Source organism: Acipenser ruthenus, chromosome 11 (genome assembly GCF_902713425.1).
Source record: "Acipenser ruthenus chromosome 11, fAciRut3.2 maternal haplotype, whole genome shotgun sequence".
Classification (NCBI taxonomy): Eukaryota; Metazoa; Chordata; class Actinopteri; order Acipenseriformes; family Acipenseridae; genus Acipenser; species Acipenser ruthenus.
The window spans coordinates 22,107,713-22,134,581 of NC_081199.1; the positions used below are offsets into that span (position 1 = coordinate 22,107,713).

The 26,869-nt window shown below is 38.6% G+C and overlaps 1 protein-coding gene across 12 annotated transcripts in view; it reads left to right on the plus strand.

Moving 5' to 3' along the window:
- LOC117426916 (double-stranded RNA-specific editase 1) overlaps window positions 1–26,869 on the plus strand; it is a 192,122-nt gene that overhangs the window by 156,140 nt on the left and 9,113 nt on the right. For 11 of the 12 annotated variants that reach the window (XM_059033449.1, XM_034045133.3, XM_059033452.1 and 8 more), the window contains 6 exons: window positions 9,274–10,196; window positions 12,113–12,227; window positions 12,472–12,640; window positions 13,329–13,480; window positions 18,214–18,382; window positions 23,497–23,678. In XM_059033449.1, coding sequence (XP_058889432.1) covers window positions 9,274–10,196; window positions 12,113–12,227; window positions 12,472–12,640; window positions 13,329–13,480; window positions 18,214–18,382; window positions 23,497–23,678 — 1,710 coding nt within the window. The remainder of the gene's footprint in view (window positions 1–9,273; window positions 10,197–12,112; window positions 12,228–12,471; window positions 12,641–13,328; window positions 13,481–18,213; window positions 18,383–23,496; window positions 23,679–26,869) is intronic. The other variant, XM_059033447.1, reaches the window with a different exon arrangement.

Sequence of the window (26,869 nt, forward strand, 5' to 3'; positions counted from 1 at the left end):
TTCTCCTCGCCACAGCAAGTCCCGACACAGCATAGTTCTGAGGGTGTGTGAGCGTGTGTCCTTTGATCTCACAAGCCTAAAGCCAGAATTGCTTTTACGTCGAGCAAAGGTGGGCGGACTACCAATCCCGGAGAACAGAGACCTCTATCCACTCTGAATGTGCTCGGTGTCTGGCCAGTAGGGTTCGCTGTTGTGCGATGAGGAGAAGCAATCCCTACCGATTTCCCATCTGTGACTCATCCTGCACTTTCCTTGCCTCAATCATATCTGAAAAATACTAGTTGCTGTCCAGTTAATATAAAGTATGGAACTTTTTTGTTTGTTTCCATAGAGCAGTAATTTATAGTGAAATTAACTGGTCATTTAGTGACTGCTTAAGATAGAGGTTGCCTTATTATCCCTCACTAGGGATGAAACCGCCTGCAAAGGGGATATAGTGGTGGCGGCCACACTTCTGAGAATTCTCCAAAAAGCGCTCATCAAGTTGTCATTGTAACTTGGTAACTGTTACTCTCTACTGTTCTGTACATGACATTGATGTACGTCATCAGCTTGATGTACAGCTGGGGCAGGGAATGCATGTTACTGACATACAGCACGTGTTCAAGATACCACATTTTAAATGACCTTTTCCCCTAATCTACTTAACTAATGTTAACTTCTCTTAAAGTTTTACAATAGAGACCAGCAGTATCACTTTAATGATCCTGTCTCCCTTCCCCTTTCATTAATAAGATACAAAGCCTTTTCCTTGTGATTTTTAAGCTTTGTCACATCTTGCAGAAATGTCATCTGCTATAACAATGTGTTCAATTCACGTTACTCTACTTTTGGTTGCAGGTGTTCCCTGTGCATTTTAATCTGAAAGCATCTGAAGCATAAAACATCAGCTTTAAAGGAAAATAATTCAATTAATCTTGTCTGCGACTCAATTCTGTGTAGTGGAACAGCGATTTGAAATCTATCTGAATAAAAATAAAATAATCTGGTTTTCTCAGCGATCATATTCCAGATCCAAGAATAGTCATAATGTAAGATTGTCAGTTTGAAATGTGCCATTAAAAAATACACCCTTGATCATAAGGTTCAGTATACATTAATTTCAGGACCATTCTAATAGAATGTATGCCTTGAAAATCAGAGTGGAAGCTGTAACCTGTCTGGAATTTCTTGTTTTGAACTTCAGACTAGCCACTTTTAAATAGCAATTCTGTATGGATGTGAACTGCCCGAGTTATCTCATCTCAGTCACTTTTAAAACTCAAAAGTTTTAATGCTCTTTGTCCTCAGGATCACTTCTACCCTTAAGTACTTCTGGTACATCAGCGTATAAACATGAACCTTCCCCCCTGCAGTACTCAATGAATGTGTATTTCTTACACAGTGTTGCAGGGGGACAAGTTAATGGTCACACTGTGGTGTACATCATGGACATGATTTGGAGGGCTCTGTTGATGTCACTGGGGTAATTTAAAGCTCTTAGTTTTAAACACAGGTCACCAGACTAATGTATGAATTGAGATAACTCTCAAACTTATAGGTATGTGAGTACCAGTAAGATGTATGACTTGGATGGTAAAAAGATGGATAGTAACATAGGGATAATATAAGTTTCTAGTTTGATTTATAAACTTGTTCAAAATAACCATATACTGAACAATGGTTTTGCACATTAATGTGTGCCTGTGTTTACAATTGACTAGTATAACATTGTTACTGAGAAGCTTATATGCAGGAAAAATGCATGGTAAGTGCTTAGAAATCCTACAGTTAATGCAAACACTATACCTGTCGGATCACATCCAAATCCGCTCAGTTAGAATCAGTCAAAATAGATTTGAGCTCTTTTAAGATACTGTGAGATCCTTTCATAGTTTTCTTTGGTAAGCATGACACGATTGCCTGTGACCTACTCAACATCACTGTAATACACAATAACAACATTGCTGTACTTTCATGAAATCTTTCATGACAGTTCAGATATTCCATTTGTGACACTTCTTTTTAGTTTTTATTAAAGCTGAAGAAACCAAGTCAAGTATACCAATGTTTCAGCTTGTAGGATTTCAGTTTTTCCCTTTTTCATTTAATAACGAATACTGATTCTTAGAAGAAGCTACAAGTTGAATTTGGAGTTACTAAATATTGTATTATTCTTTTGGTCTTGTATTATAAAGGCCAGCATCAAGTGGGAACATGTCCAAGTAACCATTGAAGACCTTGGTTTAATTAAGTCTTGAGAAGTGTCAAAGTATCAGTACCTCTATTTACAGTTGTCAGAACAAAAACACATCAACTCCAAAATGCATTTTAATAAAGTGGGACTTACTAATATCATTGCTGGCTTGAAGTGGAACGTATTTATCAGTCGGCAACTGAGAGACCAAATACAGCCCTCATAACCTTTTCAATGCCCACAGTGAGGGCTCTCTTCATGTTATGTTGGCTGTATAAATGCCTTATATTGCACAGAAGAAGTAGTTCGGCGGTACTTTACATGACCTCTTATTTCTGGTCATGTGATGTTCATCTGATATTTTAGAGAGTAAGTGGCTTGAACTGTAGCTTCGACTGTCTCTTACTGTTGAATTGTGTTGGGCACACACAAGACCACAGTTAATGTCAAAAGCTCTGAAATAATTATATGGATGTTAAACTGTCAAACCACTGTAAGATAATTGCAATATCTTGCCTCAGATATTTAAAAAAGAAAAGAAAAGAAAACTGTTACTTTTTTTTTTAATAATGACCTAAAGTGTATATTAATTACAATTGTACTAATCACATATAGGGTATGTAGGAGGAAAAAAATAATGACATTGTTAATAGCAGGAAGAAGCAGCATTAAAGCTTAACAGTAAAGCTTCCCTTTCGGCAGAGCTTGAAACAGGAAGACTCTGAGCTTTGTTCATTAGCCTCTGACAATGTATTCAAATAAGTTGACTCTGTGGGTATCGCTCAGTTCTTTTATTATTATTATTATTATTATTATTATTTGTTTATTTAGCAGACGCCTTTACCCAAGGCGACTTACAGAGACTAGGGTGTGTGAACTATGCATCAGCTGCAGAGTCACTTACAATTACATCTCACCCGAAAGACGGAGTACAAGGCGGTTAAGTGACTTGCTCAGGGTCACACAGTGAGGCAGTGGCTGAGGTGAGATTTGAACCAGGGACCTCCTGGTTACAAGCCCTTTTCTTTAACCACTGGACCACACAGCCTCCCAGTTCTTCCCAATCCTGGGGGCAACAAGACCTTCAATACGCAGTTAGAAACGCTTTGCAAAATAAATTGTACACCGTGAGCTAGATTCTCAAAGCTCTTCAGAATTTCCATTGTCATTAGCACAACTCACAAATGAAGATACCAGACCAGATATAAACCACAGTTTTTTTTCTGGTCTTAAAGGTAGAATAAATGAAGTGTATAAAATTAAATAATACTCTCATTTATGTTGTTTTTTTCTTCCGTTTTCTTCACGTCTGAAAAGTTTGAGCTCAGCATGGTTCACAACAATATTTTATCTTCTGAAGATTGTTGCAAGATGCTTCTAGTTTTCCACAGGGGCTGCTTGTGTCATAAATGAGAGACTAAAGGAAAGAGAGTGAGACTGATTTGATTATTAGTCTCACCTCTGACAGCTTTGTGAGCTTCCCTGTAAAGAGAAAAAAAACACCAGACTCAATGCATCTTGTTAGCAGCAACACTTACCTACAGTATTAACATCACAATGTAAAAGCAGGTGAGACTAAAAATCAAAGCGTCACATTCATGACACAAAAAGCCCTTGTAGGGAACTAGCTAGAAGCATCTTAATGGTCTATAGCAGAGAACATATAGCTATGAACCCTGCAAAGCTCAAACTCTTTAAAAATAGGTTTCAACGTAATGATTGAAAAATGTAAAACAAAACAAGAATTGGAAACATAATACCATGAAGGATACAGTGTGTGGTTTGTGGGTGATTATTATTTGCTTTAGCATTGTATTATCGGTACCCAAATTGTGAACAAAACCAGTATGGGTGGTGTAGTTTGTATCTTCTAAATGAACATTCGGTTGCAAGGAGACGTTTGATTGTTCTATATGATTTTAATAGTAAAATTGTATAAGGCTGTAAGTGCTCACTTCTTTGACGTCGGCTTTTCAAAACAAATTCTGTGACACAATTCTGTCTCAATCAGTCACGGTACAGAATAAAAAACGATGCTGTCTTTAAACATTCTCGGAGGCAGACAGGAGCCTTTTATTTTCTTTTTGTTTTTTTAAATATAAAATATTGTGTGATCGGGGTTTATTGGGGACAAAAAGGTAAAAATCTGTGAAAATAATGAATTTCCCTGTTTCCAGGTAAATATTGGGGATGAACAGAAAAGCAGTTCACCTGCTTCTGTTTGTGAAAAGTGGTGAAAAATACCTGTATCAGTCTTAAAATCAGTATTTTTAACAGATTTTTTTAATATATTTTTTATTAACAAAATTGTATTCACCACAGTAAATACCGACAGCTTATATACTGTAAAACCTGGGCATTTTTCAGTAACAAACGGTAAAAACTGTGAATGAAGGGCCTTGAGTATTATTATTATTATTATTATTATTATTATTGTGACATAGTATGACCATGGGCAAACTGCTTTGATTCCTCTGTGTTCATTTCACCAGCTAATAGACACATGTAAATTACATTTCCACACCAATGCCTTCTACTACTAGAAAGATTACAGAGTTGGCTTTTTCAAGGGTAGAAATAAATAAGTATTTATTGGGTTTTAAATTATTCCTCTCACTTGTATATTTGCTCTCTAAAACAGTCATTTGGTGCATTTGCAGATTTTTCACAGCTACTGTCAGTTTTTGATAAAGGTAGGGTTAAGTAGCTGGGCTGTATTAAAATGACTGTGACCTTTCACATAAAGCATGTATTGTCAAAATGCTTACATAAGGAAAATGAGGAGTTTTTAAATTACATCCAGGACTCCTGGAAGTTTGTGGTAGTCATTAAGCTGAGCACAATGAAACAGCATGTCAAGCCTAAAACAGGATTGCAGATTCTGGTTTTGAAGAAGCTTTTCGCTGTGAGGATCAGTGGTTCAGGAGTCAGATCATCAAAAGTATCCCATTACACAGTTTATACTACTCATGTTTCTTTGCATATAATGCCAGGATATTTAAAGAAGCGGAATACGGAGTATAGCTTGCAGCATCGGTATGTTCATAATATTTAATGTTTTACCTGTTTATTTGTATCTATCAATATACAGTAAAACCTGTCTAATCCAGCCCCTCTACATACTGGCATTCTGTATAATGCGGCATCATTTTTGGTTCCCAACCAAATCCCTAGTCAAATTAATGATGCGATACCCTCAACAATTCGAAACCTGTTTATTCTGGAATCTTGCAAGATTTGTCAAATAAATGTAAGCCCGGTGCTGAGCCATGTGATTTTTTTTTTTTTTTTTTGAAGTGTAAAATCAAATACACACATGTCCCGCAGGTTTGGGTGATCAAAAGTAAAATCCTTGTAACATAATGGAGAAAGTCAAATAACAATAATATGAATTAATATTACAGGGTTACCTGTACAGTACTTCTGCTGTGTGTACTTTAAAATTGTGAGTTTTTTTTAAGTGTTCAAAGAGTCATTTATACCTTTTTATTGTACTTTAGATACAGTATCACATTTTACAGCACCATGGTAAACGAGCACACTGTGTAATCCGGCATAATTTTCCAGTCCCAAGCGAAGCTGCATTAGATTTAGGTTTGCCGTATGTTGTTCTTTCTGCTGATACGTTTTTGTTGTCAAAAATTTACCTTTTCACTAACCACTAAAAGCACTAACCACTAAAAGCTGAATAACTTGAAGTGGTTTGACCACTAGTGGTGTGCAGCTGTTCTATCAGTCCCCTCTGAGACTGATTTTTGTAAAGAAATGTTCCATTTATTAACTAACAATTAGTTGTTCGAATTCTAGTGGTCCGTTCTAAAACCACTCCCTTCAGAAATTCTTTCAGGTCTGGTTGAAAAAGTGCTATTTTGTTGTGGTAGTTAGTACATAATGATCCAAGCTGAGGACTGATTTAAACAGAGAAGAAATTAAATATTCTGAAAATGGAGATGACAAAGTATCTTGTGTTTTTTTTTTTTTTTTTTAACGGTTTTGTGTGTGTGGTTGGGGAGGAATGCTATTAACCTTGTCTGGTGAGTTTTATTGATTTGCATGCTCATATGATATACACATATCCCTTCAAACAGGATCTGCAGTAAATGACCAACTCTGAACTCCCATGGTGAATCAAACCTCCCAAGCCCAGCAATTTAGTTGGACGAGTCTCCTTTGATATATGTAAAGGAAATACAGTATAAAGAATATGATGTGTTGTACCTGTTCTGCATAGCCCCTAATATGCAGCCCCCAACAGTTTTCACAGTATTCATAGTCACATTTGATAGCTATGTTCCAACACAATTGTGACCTAAATCCAATGTATGATGCCCGGGGCATTGACAAGGCAGAATATGAATTTCACTTTTTCAAATTTCAGTTTACTTGTGTACCTCTGTAACACTTCTTGGGTTTATCTTCTTTATATATGTGTTCTTTTAATTGTCTGCTAGTGTGGGTCTTCATTTTTCAACACCTTTCTTCTTTCTCCTCAATTAGCCCCATCTCCCTTAAAGCCATTTACCATTTTTTTTTTGTATGATTTTGTTGCTATTATCCCTTATGAATGTTTACCATAGTACAAGTATAACAAAAAGTAATAAAGCATGGTAAAACATAGATAAGCATTGCAAAGTATGGTAAACTATGATGATTGCATATTATAACCATGGAAAAGGCATGGGAAAAGTACAGTGCAAATGTATGGTGGTAAACTTTTCTAAGAGATTGGATATCTCATTTGAAGTAACATCTTGCGAAGCTCTTGCACACGGCTTTTCTCATGAAACCAGTTTATCTTTTGCCGCTTTCTTTTAAATGCACGCCCAGATTTATTGTTAATAGCATGGCTTGAATTTTGCAAAACTGATTACTGATGTGTTGTTGGTGCTAATTAGGTTTTAAAGAGAAACCGACCTTCTAATATTCAGCATAACACGAAATTGTGATTCCATATGCTAAATGTAACACTCAATGTAAAACAGATCTCATGTGAAACATATTGAGACCCAACCACCCCAGACTCATTGAAAGAAAAAACTGTTTGATACGGGGGATAAAAAACTCCCCATGCAAACTTTACATAGGCTTTACTGATTTGGTTATGTATTGCTTCCCTATGTGAACATTCAGATTTATACAATTCCTCTGAATCCCAAATTTCACAGCAGGGGTGTTGCTTCATGCAGATTTTTTATTATTACCAACAAAAACTAATGAGGAAACTAAATTTGTTGTCAGGGGGGGGGGGGGATCAAGTTTATTTTAAAATAGAAAAGCAAATTCCACTTTCTAAATACGAACGGTTGCTTACATTTGACAGCCCCCATTGTCTGCTCTTGCTTGACTGGGAATTTAAAAGTGATTCACAGCTTTTGAAGGTTTGCTAATAAAATGTGGTTTGGCTTAGTCACAGATTGTGGCAAATCCATAGCTAACTGAAGAACCAGTTTTTGCATACATTATAGCCTGTTCTAGTTCTGTACTAAATACCCCACTGCTTTCTTTAGAGCTATGTTCATTTGATCCAAATAACAGCTGTCATTTAAAACATTAAAATATTAATCTTCCTGAGATTTTTCATGTTTTCGTGATAGAAAAAAAAAGTGTTTATTTAGCAGACGCCTTTATCCAAGGCGACTTACAGAGACTAGGGTGTGTAAACTATGCATTAGCTGCAGAGTCACATACATCTACGTCTCACCCAAAAGACAGCACACAAGGAGGTTAAGTGACTTGCTTAGGGTCACACAATGAGTCAGTGGCTGAGGTGGGATTTGAACCGGGGACCTCCTGGTTACAAGCCCTTTTCTTTAACCACTGGACCACACAGCCTCCTGATTGTCATAACCCTCGGCCCTTTATTAATTATTTAAAATGTGGCAGTATTTAGATCAGTCTGTTTTGATCAATTGGACATAACACCAATGTCTTCAAAGATGATTGGTAAAGAATTGTTTGACTGTTATTAGTAGTGGAGCTTCTTACTTTCCCAGACAAGCACCTGTAGAGCCAGAGTCAGTTTGGTTTTGTAGAATGTTTCCTTCACTTTTCCTCTTCTCTCCTCCTCTTCCTGCTCCACTGGCGTCTCACCTCTCCACTCCCGTGTAAGACTCCCTCTTTCCTCCATGAATTCCCACACTGTGGCACTTTGAATTTTTTTTCTTCTGAGCACCGAAAGGAGTAACCTATTGAGCTTTTGTTGGAGGATGTTATAAATGAAAATTTAGTAAACGTTCCATCGGCTTTGTCAACAGGATGCAGTGATGTGTGTTGCTTACCAGAAAAACCATGTGGCTTCACCAACAAGGCCTTTAAACTGGGTTGGAATCTTATTTTTTCCTGGTTTAAATTCGAGGTGGCAATGAAACGGGTTTTCAAACAGAAATTGGCTAAAACCCAACCATATTGTAACAGTGCTGCTAACACCAATTTCAGTGAACTATGAGGGTAGAAAGTTTGTAAATGATAATCATAATGATACATTTATTGTGTGCATCCACATCTATTGGGACCATATATAAAACCTCTTCAAACACAGAGTACACCGATTTACACAGTCTACTAGACCATTGTGTGCCTGTCAATAAAGTGCAGGTTATCTTATGTTGCTGTTTCCAAAAATACACCTCACCTCCAACCCTAGTTGCCAAATATTTATTAATTACAGGACTGCTGATGTAATGCCCACTCCATATTCAAGCTTTCCATTCCAATTGTTTTGAACCAATAGATTTAGTTTTAAAGTGTTATGAGTAAAATAGTAACGAAATTGAATTGGCCTAATGTTCTCTGGGGTTTTATTTATTTAATTTCTTTCTTTTTATGAGCTATACTATTTATCAAATATTGTTTAATGCAAACTGCATAGATTGGCCAACCATAGAAGCCTTCAGGTTAAACAAAACTCAAAGGTCTCATTTCAGAAATGCCTTAATTTGTATCTATTTAACATCCAACCTCCCCTAACACCCCTATCTGAATTTATAGAACACACATCACTTGTTCGGTTACAAAGAGTGATAAAGGAATCTATAAATTTTACATTTACAAGATCCTGCAACGAAGGCGTTGTAAGTTACTCTTTCTGGGCACCGCAGGTTTGTGCAGCACCGATGTTAAGGAAAATCGCAACCTGGACAACGTCTCTTCAAAGGAAACTTTGGGTGAAGGGGTCCAACTCCCCAATGGAGGCAGTGGCAGCAGGAAGCGCCCACTCGAGGAGGGTAATAACGGCCACTCGCATTCCAAGTTCCGGGCCAAGAAACGAAAGAAAACTCCGGGACCCGTCTTACCAAAGAATGCCCTAATGCAGCTCAATGAGATCAAGCCAGGGCTGCAGTATAAGCTGCTGTCTCAGACTGGGCCAGTCCATGCTCCTGTGTTCGTCATGACAGTGGAGGTCAACGGGCAGCTTTTCGAAGGCTCTGGTCCCACCAAGAAGAAGGCCAAGCTTAGCGCTGCAGAGAAGGCCCTGAGGTCTTTCGTCCAGTTCCCCAACGCATCAGAGGCCCACATGGCCATGGGTCGGACCCTGACTGTAAACACTGACTTCACTTCCGACCAGGCAGACTTCCCCGACACCCTCTTTAATGGTTTTGAGACCCCAGCTCAGGCCGATGTGGCCTATTACCTGGGCTCCAATGGAAATGGCTCCTTTAACTCCATAGGGGATTATCCTCTTCCCTCTTCTGGAGGGGCAGACAATCTCAGCCAGTCCCCTTTGCCCGCCCCATCTGCCCTTGCCCCCTCTAGCGGTAAGAACTCTGTCATGATCCTGAACGAGCTACGCCCGGGCCTAAAGTATGACTTTGTCTCCGAGAGCGGCGAGAGCCACGCCAAAAACTTTGTGATGTCAGTAACAGTGGATGGACAGACCTTTGAAGGTTCAGGGAGGAATAAGAAGCTGGCTAAGGCCCGTGCTGCCCAGGCAGCCCTCTCCAGCTTGTTTAACATGCAGCTTGACCAGACGCCGTCCCGACAGCCCATCCCCAGGGAAGGCTTACAGCTTCATCTTCCCCAGGTAAGAGTACAGGTAATACTGGTGATGGTGTTGGGAACTCAGACATACCAAGATTGGCCAAATCAGAAAGACCCAGAGAGTCATTATTCAAATTTTCATTGGGGCAGCATGTTGATGCATTTTTATTTCAAATAAGATATGTTAGGCATTGTCACAAAGACGGCTGCAGTGGGTGACGTCAGACCAGAAAACAGGAACACACACAGAGACTTGGGGTTTTGGTGAAGCTGAGCGCGTGATCGCGCTCAGCATTTAATAATTAACAGACAGAACAGAAAATAAAAACATACTAACACACAAAACAAGTGGACGAACATTTAAACAAGTACCGTGCTGGCACTTCCAGCACGCTGTAGCAATTGTTATTCCTAATAACTTATCTCCTCTCTCTCTCACCCGTTCTCCACTCATGAACACCCAACCCCGAGTGAGTGAAAACATGCTGCTTTTATGCAGTTGTACCGAGACTCGATTGCTAGTCAATCATTCAATTGGAATCTCGGTACAACTGCACGTGAATTAATTAAAGTGCACTTTCCCGTGTTCACATACTAATACTTGAAATGCACGTGATGTGATGTGCCATCCTCGTGCCTAAATACAAATATACAATTTAAATACTCGTTCTGCACACACCCATTTATATCCCGTGTACCAACTACAATACACCAACATTAACACACAACACATAACATGTAAACAAACTACGCACAAGGGCGTGGCCACATTGCCACAGGCATTTACATCAATAAAAAATATTGACTAGTAATGTCTGAAAATTGGTCCATAAATTTGGTCCAACTCTTGGTTGTTTGTGTAACCCTAAAGCTAGAAAGTGAATGTACAGTATGTGTGTGCATCTCTGCGGGTGGGAGAATATCAGCATGTGCATTAGTGGAAATTAGGCTTGCTCATTAGGGATAGCTATTCATCCAATTTTCTGTAATGTGAAACTGGGCTCCAGCAGAGTTGATGACGAGTCTTGGGTTATCTATCGCTTTTGAGAATGCATAAATTGGAATTGGAGCATGTTGTAATGTAATTGCGTGTGACCTGCTGAGTGGTTTTGCTGATATATTGTCATTAATAAGGCTGCCCTGGCTTTGTCATTTCATCAATGATTTTCCTGATCTGACTGCGTGAAGAGATAGAGCTGGAGGCTGAAGCCTCAGAGGCTAAAAGCAATGGTGTGATTCTTAGCTTAGAAATCAGTCAAACAATCTTGTTCCACATCTTTTTATGGATTAGTTAGATCTATTTCTTTGAGTCCCAGCCTGTTCAATTCACCTTGCAAATGTTTTGACAGAGCCAGCACTTCCTAATTGACTAATTCATTCACCATTGTAAAATATTTATTTAATTTACCTTCAGCTGTGCACAAAGGTGCCCGTTTAGTCAGAACTAATAAGAAAAACAGACTAGTGAATGGAAGGAATAGTTTGAATTTTTATTGTTGGAATTTAATACCTCATTAATTTTCTTCAAGGCTAATTAAGATGAGCTCCTGTAGTTCTGTGCAGCTTGAAAAACTGAAAATACATGTCAGCACAGTTTTTACTTGGAAGTACTCAAAAATAAATGATTAATGCCACTTTGATAATGGTAGGACGAAAGCATGTTACCCAAGCCATTGCAAATATGGTGTTCCTTAAGTCAAGTTAAACACAAATGGCAACTAAATAAAAGCTAAAAAGCCTCTTTTTATTTTCATAAATAACCTGTGTATGCATGTACCAACCTTTGTGTCATGTATATTATTGATGCTACTACAAGACATGTCAAGATGTGTGTACAGTATCGCTTACTAGCTGATAAAATAATAGTATTTCTGCCTTGTAAAAATCCAGTGTAAAAAAGAATGGTGCAGTGTCTGGTCTTCCACATAGAGATCAAATGTGTTTGTGTGGTTTTTGTAGGTTCTAGCCGACTCTGTTTCCCGTCTTGTTGTGGATAAATTCAGTGAACTGACCGACAATTTCACATCACCTCATGCACGCAGGAAAGTCTTGGCTGGGGTTGTCATGACAACAGGTACAGAAAACACTTTTTATTCAGATTTTTCTTTTGGTTCAGATTTATTTAAAAGTTATGTAAATGCTGAAAAAAAACCCAGAATGAATAAATAACACGAGTCTATAACAAACACAACGCAGTCTTGAGGACAAGGTAGGACCGGTTCTGCTTAATAGCTGCTACTTAATCTTACATTCAGTGATGGACATTACTTATGTTAATATTTTACATTACTCAAATGTGTTCCTTTTAACCTGTCCAGGCACTGACGTGAAAGATGCCGAGGTGATTTGTGTCTCCACGGGGACCAAGTGTATAAACGGGGAGTACATGAGCGACCGCGGCCTAGCCCTCAATGACTGCCATGCTGAAATTATCGCCCGAAGGTCCCTAATACGGTACCTCTATACCCAGCTTGAATACTTCTTGAGGTACGTTGTAATACAATTCACATATAATAGATCACGACTATGGAAAAAATGTAGTAAAACTATTTACAATACAAATATTACAGGTAGCCTTGCCTAAATCATGTTCTGTTTTCAGGGTTACTGTACATACTCTGTGTGCTTGGATATATATACAGAGAATTTAATCTATTCAGTCTTGAACAAAGAAGACTATGCAGTGATCTGATTCAAGCATTCAAAATTCTAAAAGGTATTGACAATGTCGACCCAGGGGACTTTTTCGACCTGAAAAAAGAAACAAGGACCAGGGGTCACAAATGGAGACTAGATAAAGGGGCATTCAGAACATAAAATAGGAGGTACTTTTTTACACAGAGAATTGTGAGGGTATGGAACCAACTCCCCAGTAATGTTGTTGAAGCTGACACCCTGGGATCCTTCAAGAAGCTGCTTGATGAGATTCTGGGATCAATAAGCTACTAACAACCAAACGAGCAAGATGGGCCGAATGGCCTCCTCTCGTTTGTAAACTTTCTTATGTTCTTATAATGCAAAGGGCACATAGCATACAGTTTATTGATAAATAAATTGTACTAGTATGTCTTAGGGGTGGGGGTGGTATAAATGTTTGCAGGACATAGTAATGTTATTGCTGCTGTCTTTTTTCCCCACAATTTTAACACGGTACACTTGTTTCTATCTTTTCTAGCAGCAACAAAGAAGATCAACAGAAATCAATTTTCATCCGGTGTGAGAGAGGTGGCTATAAACTGAAGGACAGTGTCCAGTTTCACCTGTACATAAGCACTTCACCATGCGGAGACGCCAGGATATTCTCCCCACATGAAGCTGGAATGGAGGGTAAGGGTCGGAGGGAGGGAGTCACATGGGGTCGAATCTAATATCAAGCAGAATTTAGATGTCCCTCCTGCTTTTACTCAGTGGGTGTGAGCAGGGTGCAATCTCTGAGTCGAGTTTGAGTGAGTCAGGGTGTTTGAATGTGAGCGTGAGCTTACCGTCTTGGGGAACATTGCTTGTCAGGTGTCAGGAGCTTTTAGAGGATATTTCTGTATGTGCTGCGGCCCCCCTGGTGACCCCAGTTAGATAAACTCTGATTTCAACTAAAACAGATATGACAAGGCGCAATTGAAGGCCCTACAAGCTGTCAAAGGCAAAATCAGATGTTGTTTATGTAACATTTTCGGTTTACTGAAATCTATTCTAAAACAATTTCTTAATAGGCTGTGAGTTGGGTCTGAAAACCTAATTGGATAAAAGAAGCAATTACTAGTTTCAGGACTTACCTTTACTTCCTGTTTAACACTAGAAGGACCGGAGATATACTCATACCTAGAAGCCCTGCAGCAGTCTTTTTGACGGCTGTATTCAAAACACTGTAAATAGTATAACGAAAGGAGAAACAGTCGGATGTAATTTTTTTTTTTTTTATTGAGTACGTTACAAACATCTGAACAACTGAAGCATATTATATATACAGTATATATATATATATATATATATATATATATATATATATATATATATATATATATATATATATATACAAACTTTTTTTTTTCAAATCAAAACAAGAAAATGTAAATAAATAAACATCTCAACAGACATCGGTTTACAACATACATATTATAAAACAACAATAGCAATACATTTTTAACTTTTCAACAGCAATCGGTTTATTATCAGATGTGCAAAAGCAACTGAACAACTTAGATAAATAAACTTAGAAAAAAAAACATTTTACAGAAGCGCACAGCACAAGAAGTTCTAATTTATTTATAATTTATAAAAAAATCTAATTTATTTTTCGACAAAGGGGTATTCCTTTACCTTGAGTCTAAGGCTGTTCACAATAAACACAGATAATGCGCTCCTCCATGCTGCCTTTCTGCAAAGTTTTATTTTTATTGCACTTGCCAACCTGGCATTGGCATCTCTTGCAGCTCTCAGCGGGGTTGCCAGCTTCAACTGTGGGTACACACTTGGTAGCCTCCCTCTGTTCCAAATGCTTCTCGCGAAGTTGCTGTACTAACTGTAAAATATATTCTCTCCTTGGTAAATTCTTCTCCATGCATTCTTTGTAAAGTACCCAGGAGTTGATGGCTGCTAGGTCCAATACATTGTAAAACACCTGAACAGACCACCGTCGGGAGTCAGCTTTCACGGAATACTTCCGTGCCATCTGATCCAAAACATCAACTCCATATTTTGTTGCGTTACAAAACTCCACGGTCTCTGGTATTTATTCTCACTCGTCCTGATTTTTACATTTTAAAACCAAAAACCGGCAAAATGACTGCCGCGGGGCTTCTAGTGTTAACAGGTGAATGCCAGTGCTTAATTTGAGCCGGAACAGGATCCGGCACCTCTCAGATTTGACTTTTTTCGTACCGGCACCTAATTTGCCTGTATCCGGTACCTCTCGCGGCATGATTTATTATTTTTTCCACTGTTTGCACTGTAAACATTCTAATAAAAGCGATCAGAGTTAAAGTTGCCTCTGCCTCCTTGTTATTTCTCCCGCCCCCCGTAAAAGCGCATCCTATCCAGCCACACCGATTCCAGACCTGCTCTCTTATTTGTACATAGAGGTTATGGGGCGGGCCGGCGAGGTAAGTAACTGATCATGAAACAGTGGTGGTCAGCTAGTGAGAGGTCCCTACGTAATCACGTCACGTAGCCTAGGCTAGTCATCGTTGCTGAATTTGAAACGTGTCGTGGGAATGGAAAGCCAAATCAAAAATGAGGGGGCTCCTGATGGCGATGCCATAGCTAGCAGCGCTGTCTGCGCTGCTAATCCCGCCAATTCAGCATCACCACCGACACGTCCTCCACTAGCTAGTAGGCCTACTAGTGAGTCAGACTCGGCGGGAGAGGGGGACGGGGTCAGGGAGGGCAGTGCATCCACCGACGAAGTGCCCGGAGCAGGTGCAGTTTGGACGGAGGCTCAGTTCAAGAAAAAGCAAATGTATAACCCCTGGCTTGTCATGCAAAATTCAAAGCTGGGCTATACAACATGCAAAAAGGTAGGGAGCTTGGGTCCGGAAAAGACTGGAGGGATGAAAGTAGCAAAAGAGTGGGTGGAATGTAGAGTAATGTCCTCTGCCTCCGACGTAAAAAAACAACAAAGAGCCCTCAGAAAAAAGGTTTTTGAACATGCCCGAACCAAGGCCCATTTAGCGGCAGCAAGCATTGTAGCCAAGGCTAAAGATGACACCTTAACACAGGTTATAGTTACATTGTCTGGCTACATTGTGTTTTGTCACTTTTTTTCTCATGTGTTCCGGGACCTCAGAGTCCCCTGGAACACCCCCCCTCTCGCACTCACTATGTGTTCTGGGACCTCCCGATTTACAAATTAAGCACTGGTGAATACATTGTTTTTAATAATATAAACAACAATGTCAGTCCAGAAGGACACATGTTGATGTGATGCACAGTAAACGTAATTTATTATTAATATTTACCCCATCAAATACTATAGTACAGTGCACTCCATTTATAAAAATCACTGATATAACAATCAACTGCATATAGTGATCAAAACCACTGGGACAAAATCATTCCTATACTAACCAATATAAAATACTCTGCTTATAAGAATCAAGCAATCCGCTTATAAGAATCATTTTGGGACAAACTGACTACGTGTAATACCGTACTTGATCAAGTGCAATGACGTGTACAGCCAATAAAGCTGTTTTTGAATTTGAATTTGATCACATCTCACGTGATTAGTCATGTACGCAGCGTGGACAGTGCAATGATGCAGGAAACACTGCATTGTTTGTAATCAAACGTGACTGCACCACTGCATTGTGCAGGTATATTTTTTGTGTTTTCTGTTAGTGAAAATGTATTTCAGTAAAGTGAATACACATTCATTGAATACATACTGAGTACAGCAGTGTTATTATGTGTATTATGTTATATATGCATGTAGAGGGAGTGGGATTGCGGTGCGCCGCGGTGAGAGGGGGGAGGGGGAGGGGGAGGGGGGGGTTGCAGAGCTTTGCATCTCTGCTTAATGAAAAACTGTGAGATTTGCATTGCAACAGAAAATAAGTAAGCCGCAGATGCTTAAATGCAGTGGTAGTCTTGACAATAAAATACCGTACTGTAATGTCATTTTAAGTCAAAGGCCATTACACGTAACACCGCACGACAGTTAAACTAGGCATCCTCATGAGAAGATCACGTCTCAAGTATACTGTAGTGAAATAGGATTCTGCAGCCTTGAGTACAGGTATACATAATCGTGATCATATAACAAGCTACTTATCCACAAGGACTTTTTTTGATGTATTGTCCTCAGTGATTGAGTATCATTGACATCTGTATACTGTATTTAAACTGCTGATGGCATGCTTTTGCTAATTGTAATGCAACAGGGTGGCCGAGGACAGTGTAAATGATCAGGCTGGAGTCTTGATTTACAGTTTTAAGCCGGTGTTGGTTTTATTTTTCTTACACTGCAGTGGCGAAACAACAGCTAATAAAACAAACAAAATAAACCTAGCTCTCAGTTGGAGGACTAAGTAAACAATACTGTGTGTGGAACAAACACTAGATCTCGTACTCTTACCTTTTTATCGAGGTGCCATTACCTTTAACAAGCAGACATTTAACCAATTGACCATTATCCTTAATTTGTTAAGGGAAAGTAGCTGTGGATTTTTCATGGGCGTACATACATGCGGGAACTGGTGACATCTAGTGGTCAACCCATTACACTGCAGGGAACAAGCTCTTATTCTCATGCTAACATTTTTATAAACGGAGTGCACTGTATAGACCAGGGGTGCCCAATCCTGGTCCTGGAGGGCCGGTGTCCCTCCTGGTTTTTGTTCCAACTGTACACTAAATTGCTTAATTGGACCAATTAAGCTTCTAATAAGTGCTTGATTAGTCCAATTAAGTAATTTAGGGGGCAGTTGGAACAAAAGCCAGGAGGACACCGGCCCTCCAGGACCAGGATTGGGCACCACCGGTATAGACAATGTATTCTTTTTTAACCTCAGTGGTGTGAAGTAATGTGTCATTCTCAGGACTGGTTGGAATTTTCACAGGATTCACAATGTGTCTGCTAATTGATTTGAATTGAAAGGTAAATACTGTTTATTAGGTGTTATGTACAAACATTATCTTTCAAGACCTCAATGAGGGGAGTGGAGTCTCTTTAGTCTATTTCTCTCTGTTGGGTCCTATGTTGTCAATGACTGCTGTCATATTGAAATCAACCACAACAAGTGAATACACCCGAGTAACTGCAGATTTTCCTACCTTGTTAGAAATGCACAGTCTGTGCTAAGGTGCTGTTACCTGAAAATATTATTCAAAGCTATTCTTACTCTGCAAAGACAGCAGTATGAAAACCCAACACTGTACCCTGCTTAAAACGATAACCCCATGGACAGTATCTATGGCTTAGGAGTTAGGAATCATACATTACAATGTAATGGTAGTCAATTGAATATCTGCAGAAAGATGCACTACAACAGAGTGTGCTGTACATAAGGCATCAAAAAGATATCTAAGAATATATTTTTAAAAAAATGTTTTTAATGAAATTACAGACCAAGGAGACAGGCACCCGAACCGGAAAGCTCGAGGTCAACTTCGGACGAAGATTGAGTCTGGCGAGGGGACGATCCCAGTACGGTCCAGTAACACCATCCAGACATGGGACGGGGTACTGCAGGGAGAGAGACTGCTCACAATGTCCTGCAGTGACAAGATTGCCAGGTCAGTTGCCTCTGCTCTTTGCCACACTCACCGCTCCTCACTGTAGTCTTTGAGTTCCCTTACCGGTACGGGTTTCTGTTTCAACCCCAGTACTTAAAGAAACTATTTGAAGACATTGACAACGTTGAAAAAGACATTGACATGTGTGTCATTGAATTTATTACCTTTCTAGCAGTTGTGTTTTATAGTTATGGATGGCACATGCAACAACACTCACAGCTACTATATTTGTTGGTAATAATGAATGTACAGTGTGGTTTTTAAACTCACCTGGCAACAGCTATGGGGGGGAAAAAAGTATCTTTCCCTAATTGCCGGCCCAGATTTATCAAGGTCTTTACATAACAATGAAACCTTTTTTGTGAAAATAAAATAATGTTACATAACTAGTAACAAGCAACATAGATGCACCTTTGAATCCTTAAATTAACAGTGATCTGTCTCTATATATAAAGTTCTGCAGTTTATTTTATTTTATAATATATATATTTGAAACAATAGAAGACTTACTCCATATAAATAAGGATGACATAGACATTGGCGATATTACCCAATGTGACTTATGCCGGTAGTTCTAGAATCTTGTTGCAAACCCTGTCGAGTTTCATTGCACTGCAGTAAATGGTTTCCACAAAACAGCAGCACAGTTAAAAGAAAAAAAACAATAGAGGTGAGAACCACTGCCTTTTGCCATTGGCAGGTACTGTATAATAACTTTTGACAATCTTTTGATCCGACTTTTCAAAGTCTGCAAACAGCATCATCTTGATAGGGAGGCAAAATTAGAGGCAATGATACCAGACGTGTGACTGATTGTATTTCAGTTTAGGACAGTGAAATATGTTAATGACTTGATAAAGCAGAAGTTCTGTTGTAGCTTTTTGAACTGTCAAAGTTCCCGGAAAGCCTTAGTGCTTAGGCTAATTGTACTCTGCAATTTCTTCACGTTTAAAAGAATACAATAAAATTCTCTTTTCACTACTGGATTGTTGGCCATCTTTAGGATGAAGAACACACACTATGTGGTAGTGTCTTTGAAGTGGCTAGATCCCGCACCTATAACATATCATTGTATACTGAATTTGACAGCAACCATCAAAATGTCTTTCGAATTAGAACTTCACTCCAGTAGGTATGTGTGTACTGAATGTAACCCTTATAAACAAATACATATGTAATTGGCAGTGTTGTGTGATACACTGCCGTTATGAATTCTGCCCACTGTCGTTGAGACTGGATGATTAAAAGCTCATGCAGACGAGCCCGGCTCTTTTGCATAGTTGTTAAGACACTTGTATACAGTGTGCGAGGTCACCCAGTTCCATAATACTTCCTCCCTAATACCTACAAATATAATCCCATGTTTACGGCATTCTCCATAGTTTATTGTTTGATTGATTGTTATTTAACTTCATCCTTCAAGGATCTGTTGTTTCAGCCTTTTTTGTTTATCCTAATACGCTTTGGTTTTCTTTTTATCGGAAGCGATATGCTTTGTAGTTTTTAATGATATTCCTGTTTCACTTGTACCCGATAACCTGGAACCCTGAAGGTCTCTTATTTATTATTTACTGATGATTTACATTTCCCATCCCTGCCAGACATCTCTTCCACCACAGGCAAACTCCATACGGAGAGAATACTTTTCTTCTTTTTTTTTAAATGACTGATATGATGTATATTATGCATATTATTATTATTTATTATTATTATTATTATTATTATTATTATTATTATTATTATTTATTTATTTATTTATTTATTTATTTATTTATTTATTTCTTAGCTGAGGCCCTTATCCAGGGCGACTTACAATTGTTACAAGATATCACATTATTTTTACATACAATTACCTATTTATACAGTTGGGTTTTTACTGGAGCAATCTAGGTAAAACACCTTGCTCAAGGGTACAGCAGCAGTGTCCTCCACCTGGGATTGAACCCACGACCCTCCGGTCAAGAGTCCAGAGCCCTAACCACTACTCCACACTGCTGCCCGAGTTATTTTCTTCACGTTTAAAAAATGCCTAAAAAATCTTGTTCAAGATCAGCCTTTTTATACCCAGTGGGGTGTAAAAAGGGCAATTCAATTTGTGACTTCCTAAAGCTGAACATAAAATGTAGCTTTTAGCAGTTTAAGCCTTTACAAGAAAATACTGAGTCAACTGATTTGTCTTGACATCCTAAGGCGCTGCATTTAATTTAAAGTACAATCACTACAGTCTGTCCATTCTCCCCTGTGTCGAAGTGCTGCACTTTCTTAATTAGGACTGTTGATTGCCTGTTGTGGAAATCCAAAGCCTCCTCTGGCTGTGTTCAATATAAAAGGACATGTTGAAACAGGACAAGCTAATGGCGTAGTTAACAAACACAAATGTGGTTTCAAAATATGCACATAGTGTATATGAAACCAAAAAGACCAATGTTATCAAGGTGCGTAATTCCGTATTCTGTGGACAATATTTTCCCTCTTAATTGTTATTTATTTTATTATTTAAGCCAGTGCTGATGTTTGTGAATAAAATAACTATGCTGATGCCCTGGGAGTTCTAGAGACTGTAAAAGGGATGTTCTGTTAGTGTGGGTATCGGCTGAGACACGAGAGAGACAGAGGGTTGAAACACCACTCAGGTGTCCAGGTTTTAACACACACAGGCAGTTGCAGTGGTTGGTGGCCACCACTAGGGTACCAGCAATGGACATACATACAGGTATACATAATCACAAAAATACAAAACAAAACACAGTACAAAAACAACTAAAAAAGCAAAGCAAAGTTGAATTTACTTAAACTAAAGAGATGTTTTAAAAATAGAGGTGAAAAATGGATAACGTTACAGCCTTCTCATTTCCAGCCGGCGGCCGACTAAATTGCGGTCTACTTTGCCAGATGAGCCACCTAAAATAGTTATTTCAAAAAGAAAAGAAAAAAAAAATACTTATTTCAAATAGAAATGAAAAAAAAACTAGTTATTTCAAAAAGAAAAGAAAAAAAAACTAGTTTTTATAGTGTTCGTATGTTCCAGCGAATAGTATTCAAAATGTTTATTTGGTTACAGTAAAATAGCGGGTATTTCCACAATTCATTACGTATGTAAGTCGAGTAAAACATTCCTTCTCTGAGGGCATTTCGTTTCTGGGCTTATGTTTCCATGGACACCGTGAATGGACCAATCAGTTTCGAGCTTACAAGCGATGTTGGCGATGAAGGCTGAACTGTAGTACAATCATATACCTGAGTCAGTAACTGTAGAGCAGTGTTATGACATTGTATAACTTTTTTTTTTTTTTTAACAAACAACCTACGTTTTCTATGTAAGATCGTCTTTTTTACTCGGTGTACGAAATACAGTGAGTATATGTTATACCATTGTAAAATGTCTTATGCATTGACTTAGAAGATCGATCTGAAACCAAGAATATACAATTCATTCAGGAAATGATATTCACATTGCGCAATTATGACTGATTATTTTATTTTTAAGTGCTTTGTTTTGCTGATTCAGTCTTTATTAAAAGAAAAATATCACTTATGAGCCACAAGATGTACCGGTCAGATCTTTTGGTGCATAATCTCAGTTGCTGAAAAACTGTGGTCAAGTAATATTATTGACAGTTTAGACACAATGCAGATAAAAAGTACAAAAGTATTATTGATTTATTTATTTATGCACTTGTGCATTCTCGGACTCGGTAGTTAATGAGAAACGGCCGTATGTATACTCTTGGAAGACTAAAATAAATGTAAGGACTGGTTGGTTCCATGAATATTTTTAGAAACTTAATGTGTCTTTTTTTGTAGCAAATGCAAAGGAAAAAATGGAATACATGAAAAGATAGAAAACAAAATACAGCTTATGGCTTACCTTTTCTGTATTAAAATGTACTACCAATTAATGCTGCTTCTTATCTTTAGTTTAGAAATTGCTTCACATTTTTTTCTTCCGTCTCACTTGGTATTATGGTATCTATATAATGTGACATTGTTTGTTTTTGTGCCTGAAATATAATTTCTCTGTTTCATTGGTGTCTGGTTCGGTCTTTCTTTCACCACATTTTTCTGTGTGTAATTATGCATAACCAAACAGTTTGCTTAAATATGTGGACTTTACTTACTTTGAAATTTACTGTGTGCTAAGACAAGTTTTTAAATTCTAATATAAATACATTATTTTGTAATTACTTTTAATAGACACAAGTAAATTTTACTTGCTCTTTAAGTCTCAATACCTAAAATAATAATAAAAATGAACAAAGTTATACACTTATTTAGAATTTCGGGTTTTAATTAAGGTACATATGTAGGCCCAGTATATACAGGATTTAGACCCCTATAAACCCTGCAATTCGTTTTCGGTGGGGGGCGTTGCCACTTGCACCCACAGGATTTTTAGCCTCTAGAAAATGAAAAGACTGAGGTTAATGAAACAGTACAGCTTCAGTATGTCTGTGTTCATTAAACACGCATCATGTTTAAACATAGCATCAGTCTTGCTGCATTTTGACTGACCATGCAGTATTAACAGTAGATATCTCAGGTAACATTGTAGATGTAAAGTTCTGTGGTACCTAATCAATGTATTGATAAGCAGTTCAAACTCCAAGCCAAGTTACCAGGATACAGCAGTTTATCTGTAGTGTTCTATAACATCTAAAGAACATTCACATTGGAGTAAAGGGGGGACAGTAACAGTGTTAGTAGCGGAGTTCTAACCAGTTAAATACAATACATTATATTATGTATTAGTAGCTTTAACTCGAGAGCAACAACTGGCTGAATAAGTGAGGTCTGATGCTGGTCAGTGCCTGACTCTGAGTCAGCCATCCTTTTTATTCAGCTTTTCACTGCGACTGTTTTTGCATTGTTGAAAACTGCCAGTCTCAAAGGACCATAATGTGAAACTTTTATAATGGCATTTTTGTTGCATTGCCCCTGCTGTCCGTTAGGGATTGGACTGCAGAACCTTTTATTATGCCATTTAAACATTAACATTTTCATGTCTTGGGCTGGAGGGGAACTGGCTGACTCAGATGTAGAAGAGTCTGTATCTATTTGGCAAATCCTGGCGCAGTGCAACCGTTTGACTATTCATATCCTTGTGTATATTTCAGGTGGAATGTGGTTGGAATCCAGGGATCCTTAATGAACTACTTCACGGAGCCCATTTACTTCTCCAGTATCATCCTTGGTAGTTTATACCACGCGGACCACCTCTCCCGGGCCATGTACCAGAGAATAGCTGACATTGAGGACCTGCCCCAGTCATTCACACTCAATAAACCTCTACTGAGTGGTAAGCGGTCTAGTGGTAATTACATCTATGCATGATTCACCTACAGTCTGTGTTTTATATATTTATATATAAAGCAAGAGTTGATATATAAAGCAAGATAAATATATACAGTATATTGCTTAGGTATAGGTGTGCTCGTGCTTTATATTTAAGACTGATTTGCTGCCTTTGCTAATAATCACAGAACGCTCTGCTGTGGGGTCCTGAGCCGTACCTACAGTATGAAGTCAAACCACAGCTGCTTGATTTTTGCAATTCATGTCAGTCTGTGCAAATTGAGCTTTCTATTGGAAGCTTCTGGGCACATTTGTATTTGTTTTTTACATGTTTTGTATCTTACCACCTCTTTATCCAGTCCAAGTGAGTTTAGTGGAGGTGCCCATACTGTTAGTTACACTTGTAGTATTTTAAGAACCCCTACGTCAGTTTTTATGAAACTTTGACTTTTTTTCATGAGTTTTGTACTCTTAATTGGTATGGTTAATGAAGGCTAGTATCATCTAGTATCTGGTAAAGGTCTATTTGGTATAGAAGTTTATAGAATATAAACAAAGTGTACAATTCATGTACAGAGAATGAATTAGATAAAAAAAATGCTTGGATTTCCAGTTGAATGTACAATATACATAAATATATATAGTACATTTCTGTATACTCAATGCGATTTGTCCTGCGATAAAATTGTACTTTTTCTGCGACACTAGCTTTCACACCAGTGGCATCAGGCACACGCAATGTGATAGACGACTCTCCTCCTCCATCATCAGCTGGAAAAAATCACACATATGATAGTCCTGTTGTACAGCTAATAAAAATGTAGAATACATAATAGCTTTTCAGAATACTTATTTCAGTAAAGGTAAATGAATCATACACACCAGCTGTACCCAGTTCCCTGGAAATGGACTCCCAGATGTTCTCCCTCATTGCCATGTCTTTTCTTCTGCCGAAGGTGCGCAAGGGAAGCCGTTCCTCATTGGTCAGTTCCCTAGCTGCCACGCTACAAAATTGCAAAAATAGACACCAAACAAATCAAAACACTCCAGTAACCACAATCCTCCTTGCACGAAACTGTGCTCTGGTGCAAGTGTGTGAATTGCAGGTGGTGCTTTGCTTTGCTGAGCTGTGCAGTGAGACGGTGAGTCAGGGTTAGTGCTGGCTCTGTGGCTGAAGCTCCATGCTCCATCCTATTCTTCTGCAACAACAAAAACAAACAAACAAATGCTGGCTCTGGCTGCGTAGTGAAAACTCAGCGTCCCCTTTGTACTATCCAACTCCGCCCTGCAAGCAGCCTGGTGCCAGGCTTTCTCCAGTCGCTGCCTGCCCCGTAGCCAATGGCAAGGGATTTGTTTCGTGTACGTTTCGCTATGCACTTCCGCCAAGATGGCCAACTTCCGGTTTCCACCCACCGTCGAGTCGACCAGTCTACGGGGAAGCATACCGTTCCCCTTACACAGCACCCTTTCTGGTCGGGAGGGAGATTTGCAGCTTAGACTCTTTCTTTGTCACAAGAATTAACAAATTTGGCTTCATAGAGTCAAATTAAACCTGCTGAATAATGTTACGTTAACATATTGAATTACATACCGCGTCACAAAAAACTGAAAAATTGAAAAATGTGATATTTAAAAATCTAATGTGAAGTACTGTACTACCATTATGGTTTCCGGTAGACTTTTGCAATACCATTTTGTAGTTTCTTTGATTACATGATGTTTAATAAAATATCTACATTTTGTTCATAAAGTTTTTATTTTATTTTATTATGTCTCAATCTTAAAATTCTAGGTGATGCAAAATGTTTAGCCATAGATCTAGGTCACCTCTAATTTTGTATGTACAGCATTGGCTGACGTGGTATGAGTTATCAGCCACAGTCCAGTTCTGCACCAGTGCACAACCCCTCTGTCCAGTCAACCCGGTAACTAAAGCCACTTCAGGATTTGCAGGAAGTAATTGGTCATAGTGGCAACTAAGTGGTTTCATTTAGTCTGCCTAGCACACAAGGTATCCACATCATTTTAAATGTCAGCTTGCATTGTCTCTTTGTCCTACAAAGCCTTCAGCAGTATCTCTTTTAAAAGGAAAATTGAACTAGCGAGATAATGGAGTGGCGATTAACCGTTTCCAGTTAAAGAATTTTAAAAAGGGATCACACAGTCCCTTAGAGTGAAATTGGAATTCAAAGTCATAATGATGGTTGTGTGGCTTGCAGCCTGCTGATGCCAGACTTTGATAAAGACTTCAACTGAGTGCAAGGGCTTTTACCTGAACCCACTGAGCCAGCGATTACCTGGCTGAATTTTGATGCAATCCTGAAGGAAGTTTTTAGCCATTGCTGTTTTTACTCCTCTTGCAAGGGAAACGTAAATAAGGCAGATTTACTGTGGAGCAAAGCAGCATGTGAAGATTAACATCAATCCCGAGCAGACACCTCATCTCACAGGCAGGACAAATAGAAGGAAATCTCCTGTACCTGATGGGAATTTGTAAGCAACTGTTTAACCACAGGGTTTGCAACACTGTTGAAAGACCATGTGAAATCTCTGGCAGTGCAATATGTTAAGGGGAATGCAAAGGTATGTCTTTAACATACACCCCCACCACTGCTTTATATTTAAAATGAGAGCCATCAGCAGGATGAAAAAGTTGATGACCATGGCATATAGCAATAGTATTACACAATAGTATTGAATAAGATGTTTAAAATGTTTAATCACAATTAGATAAGCGATTCTCCAGATTAATGCAAAAATGTAATTGTGTCATACAGACGGATGGATGAATGGACATAGACCCCCTGTGACAGGCTAGCTGCAGGGAGGACTTCAGGCCAGAAAGAAATACACAGACAGACGGTACTGGGCTTGAAACTGAGAAGCAATGGCTGCGCTCAGTGCGTTTAATAAACAAACAAAAGGTTTTAGACAGAAAACAGGACACGGCACTTGAGGCCAAAATAAATAGACAAACAAAACGGATTAACACAAAACAAACAGTGGACAAACAGACAAACAAACACGGTGAGTCTAAACATTTGTTGTTGTTGTTGTTGTTATTATTATCGTTTATTTTACCTCCTCTCCACACCCGTTCTCCACTCACCGAACACACAACCCCGAGTGAGTGAAACGTGCATCAATATATACTGTTGTGCCGGGATTCAATTGATAATTATTCACTTGAATCCC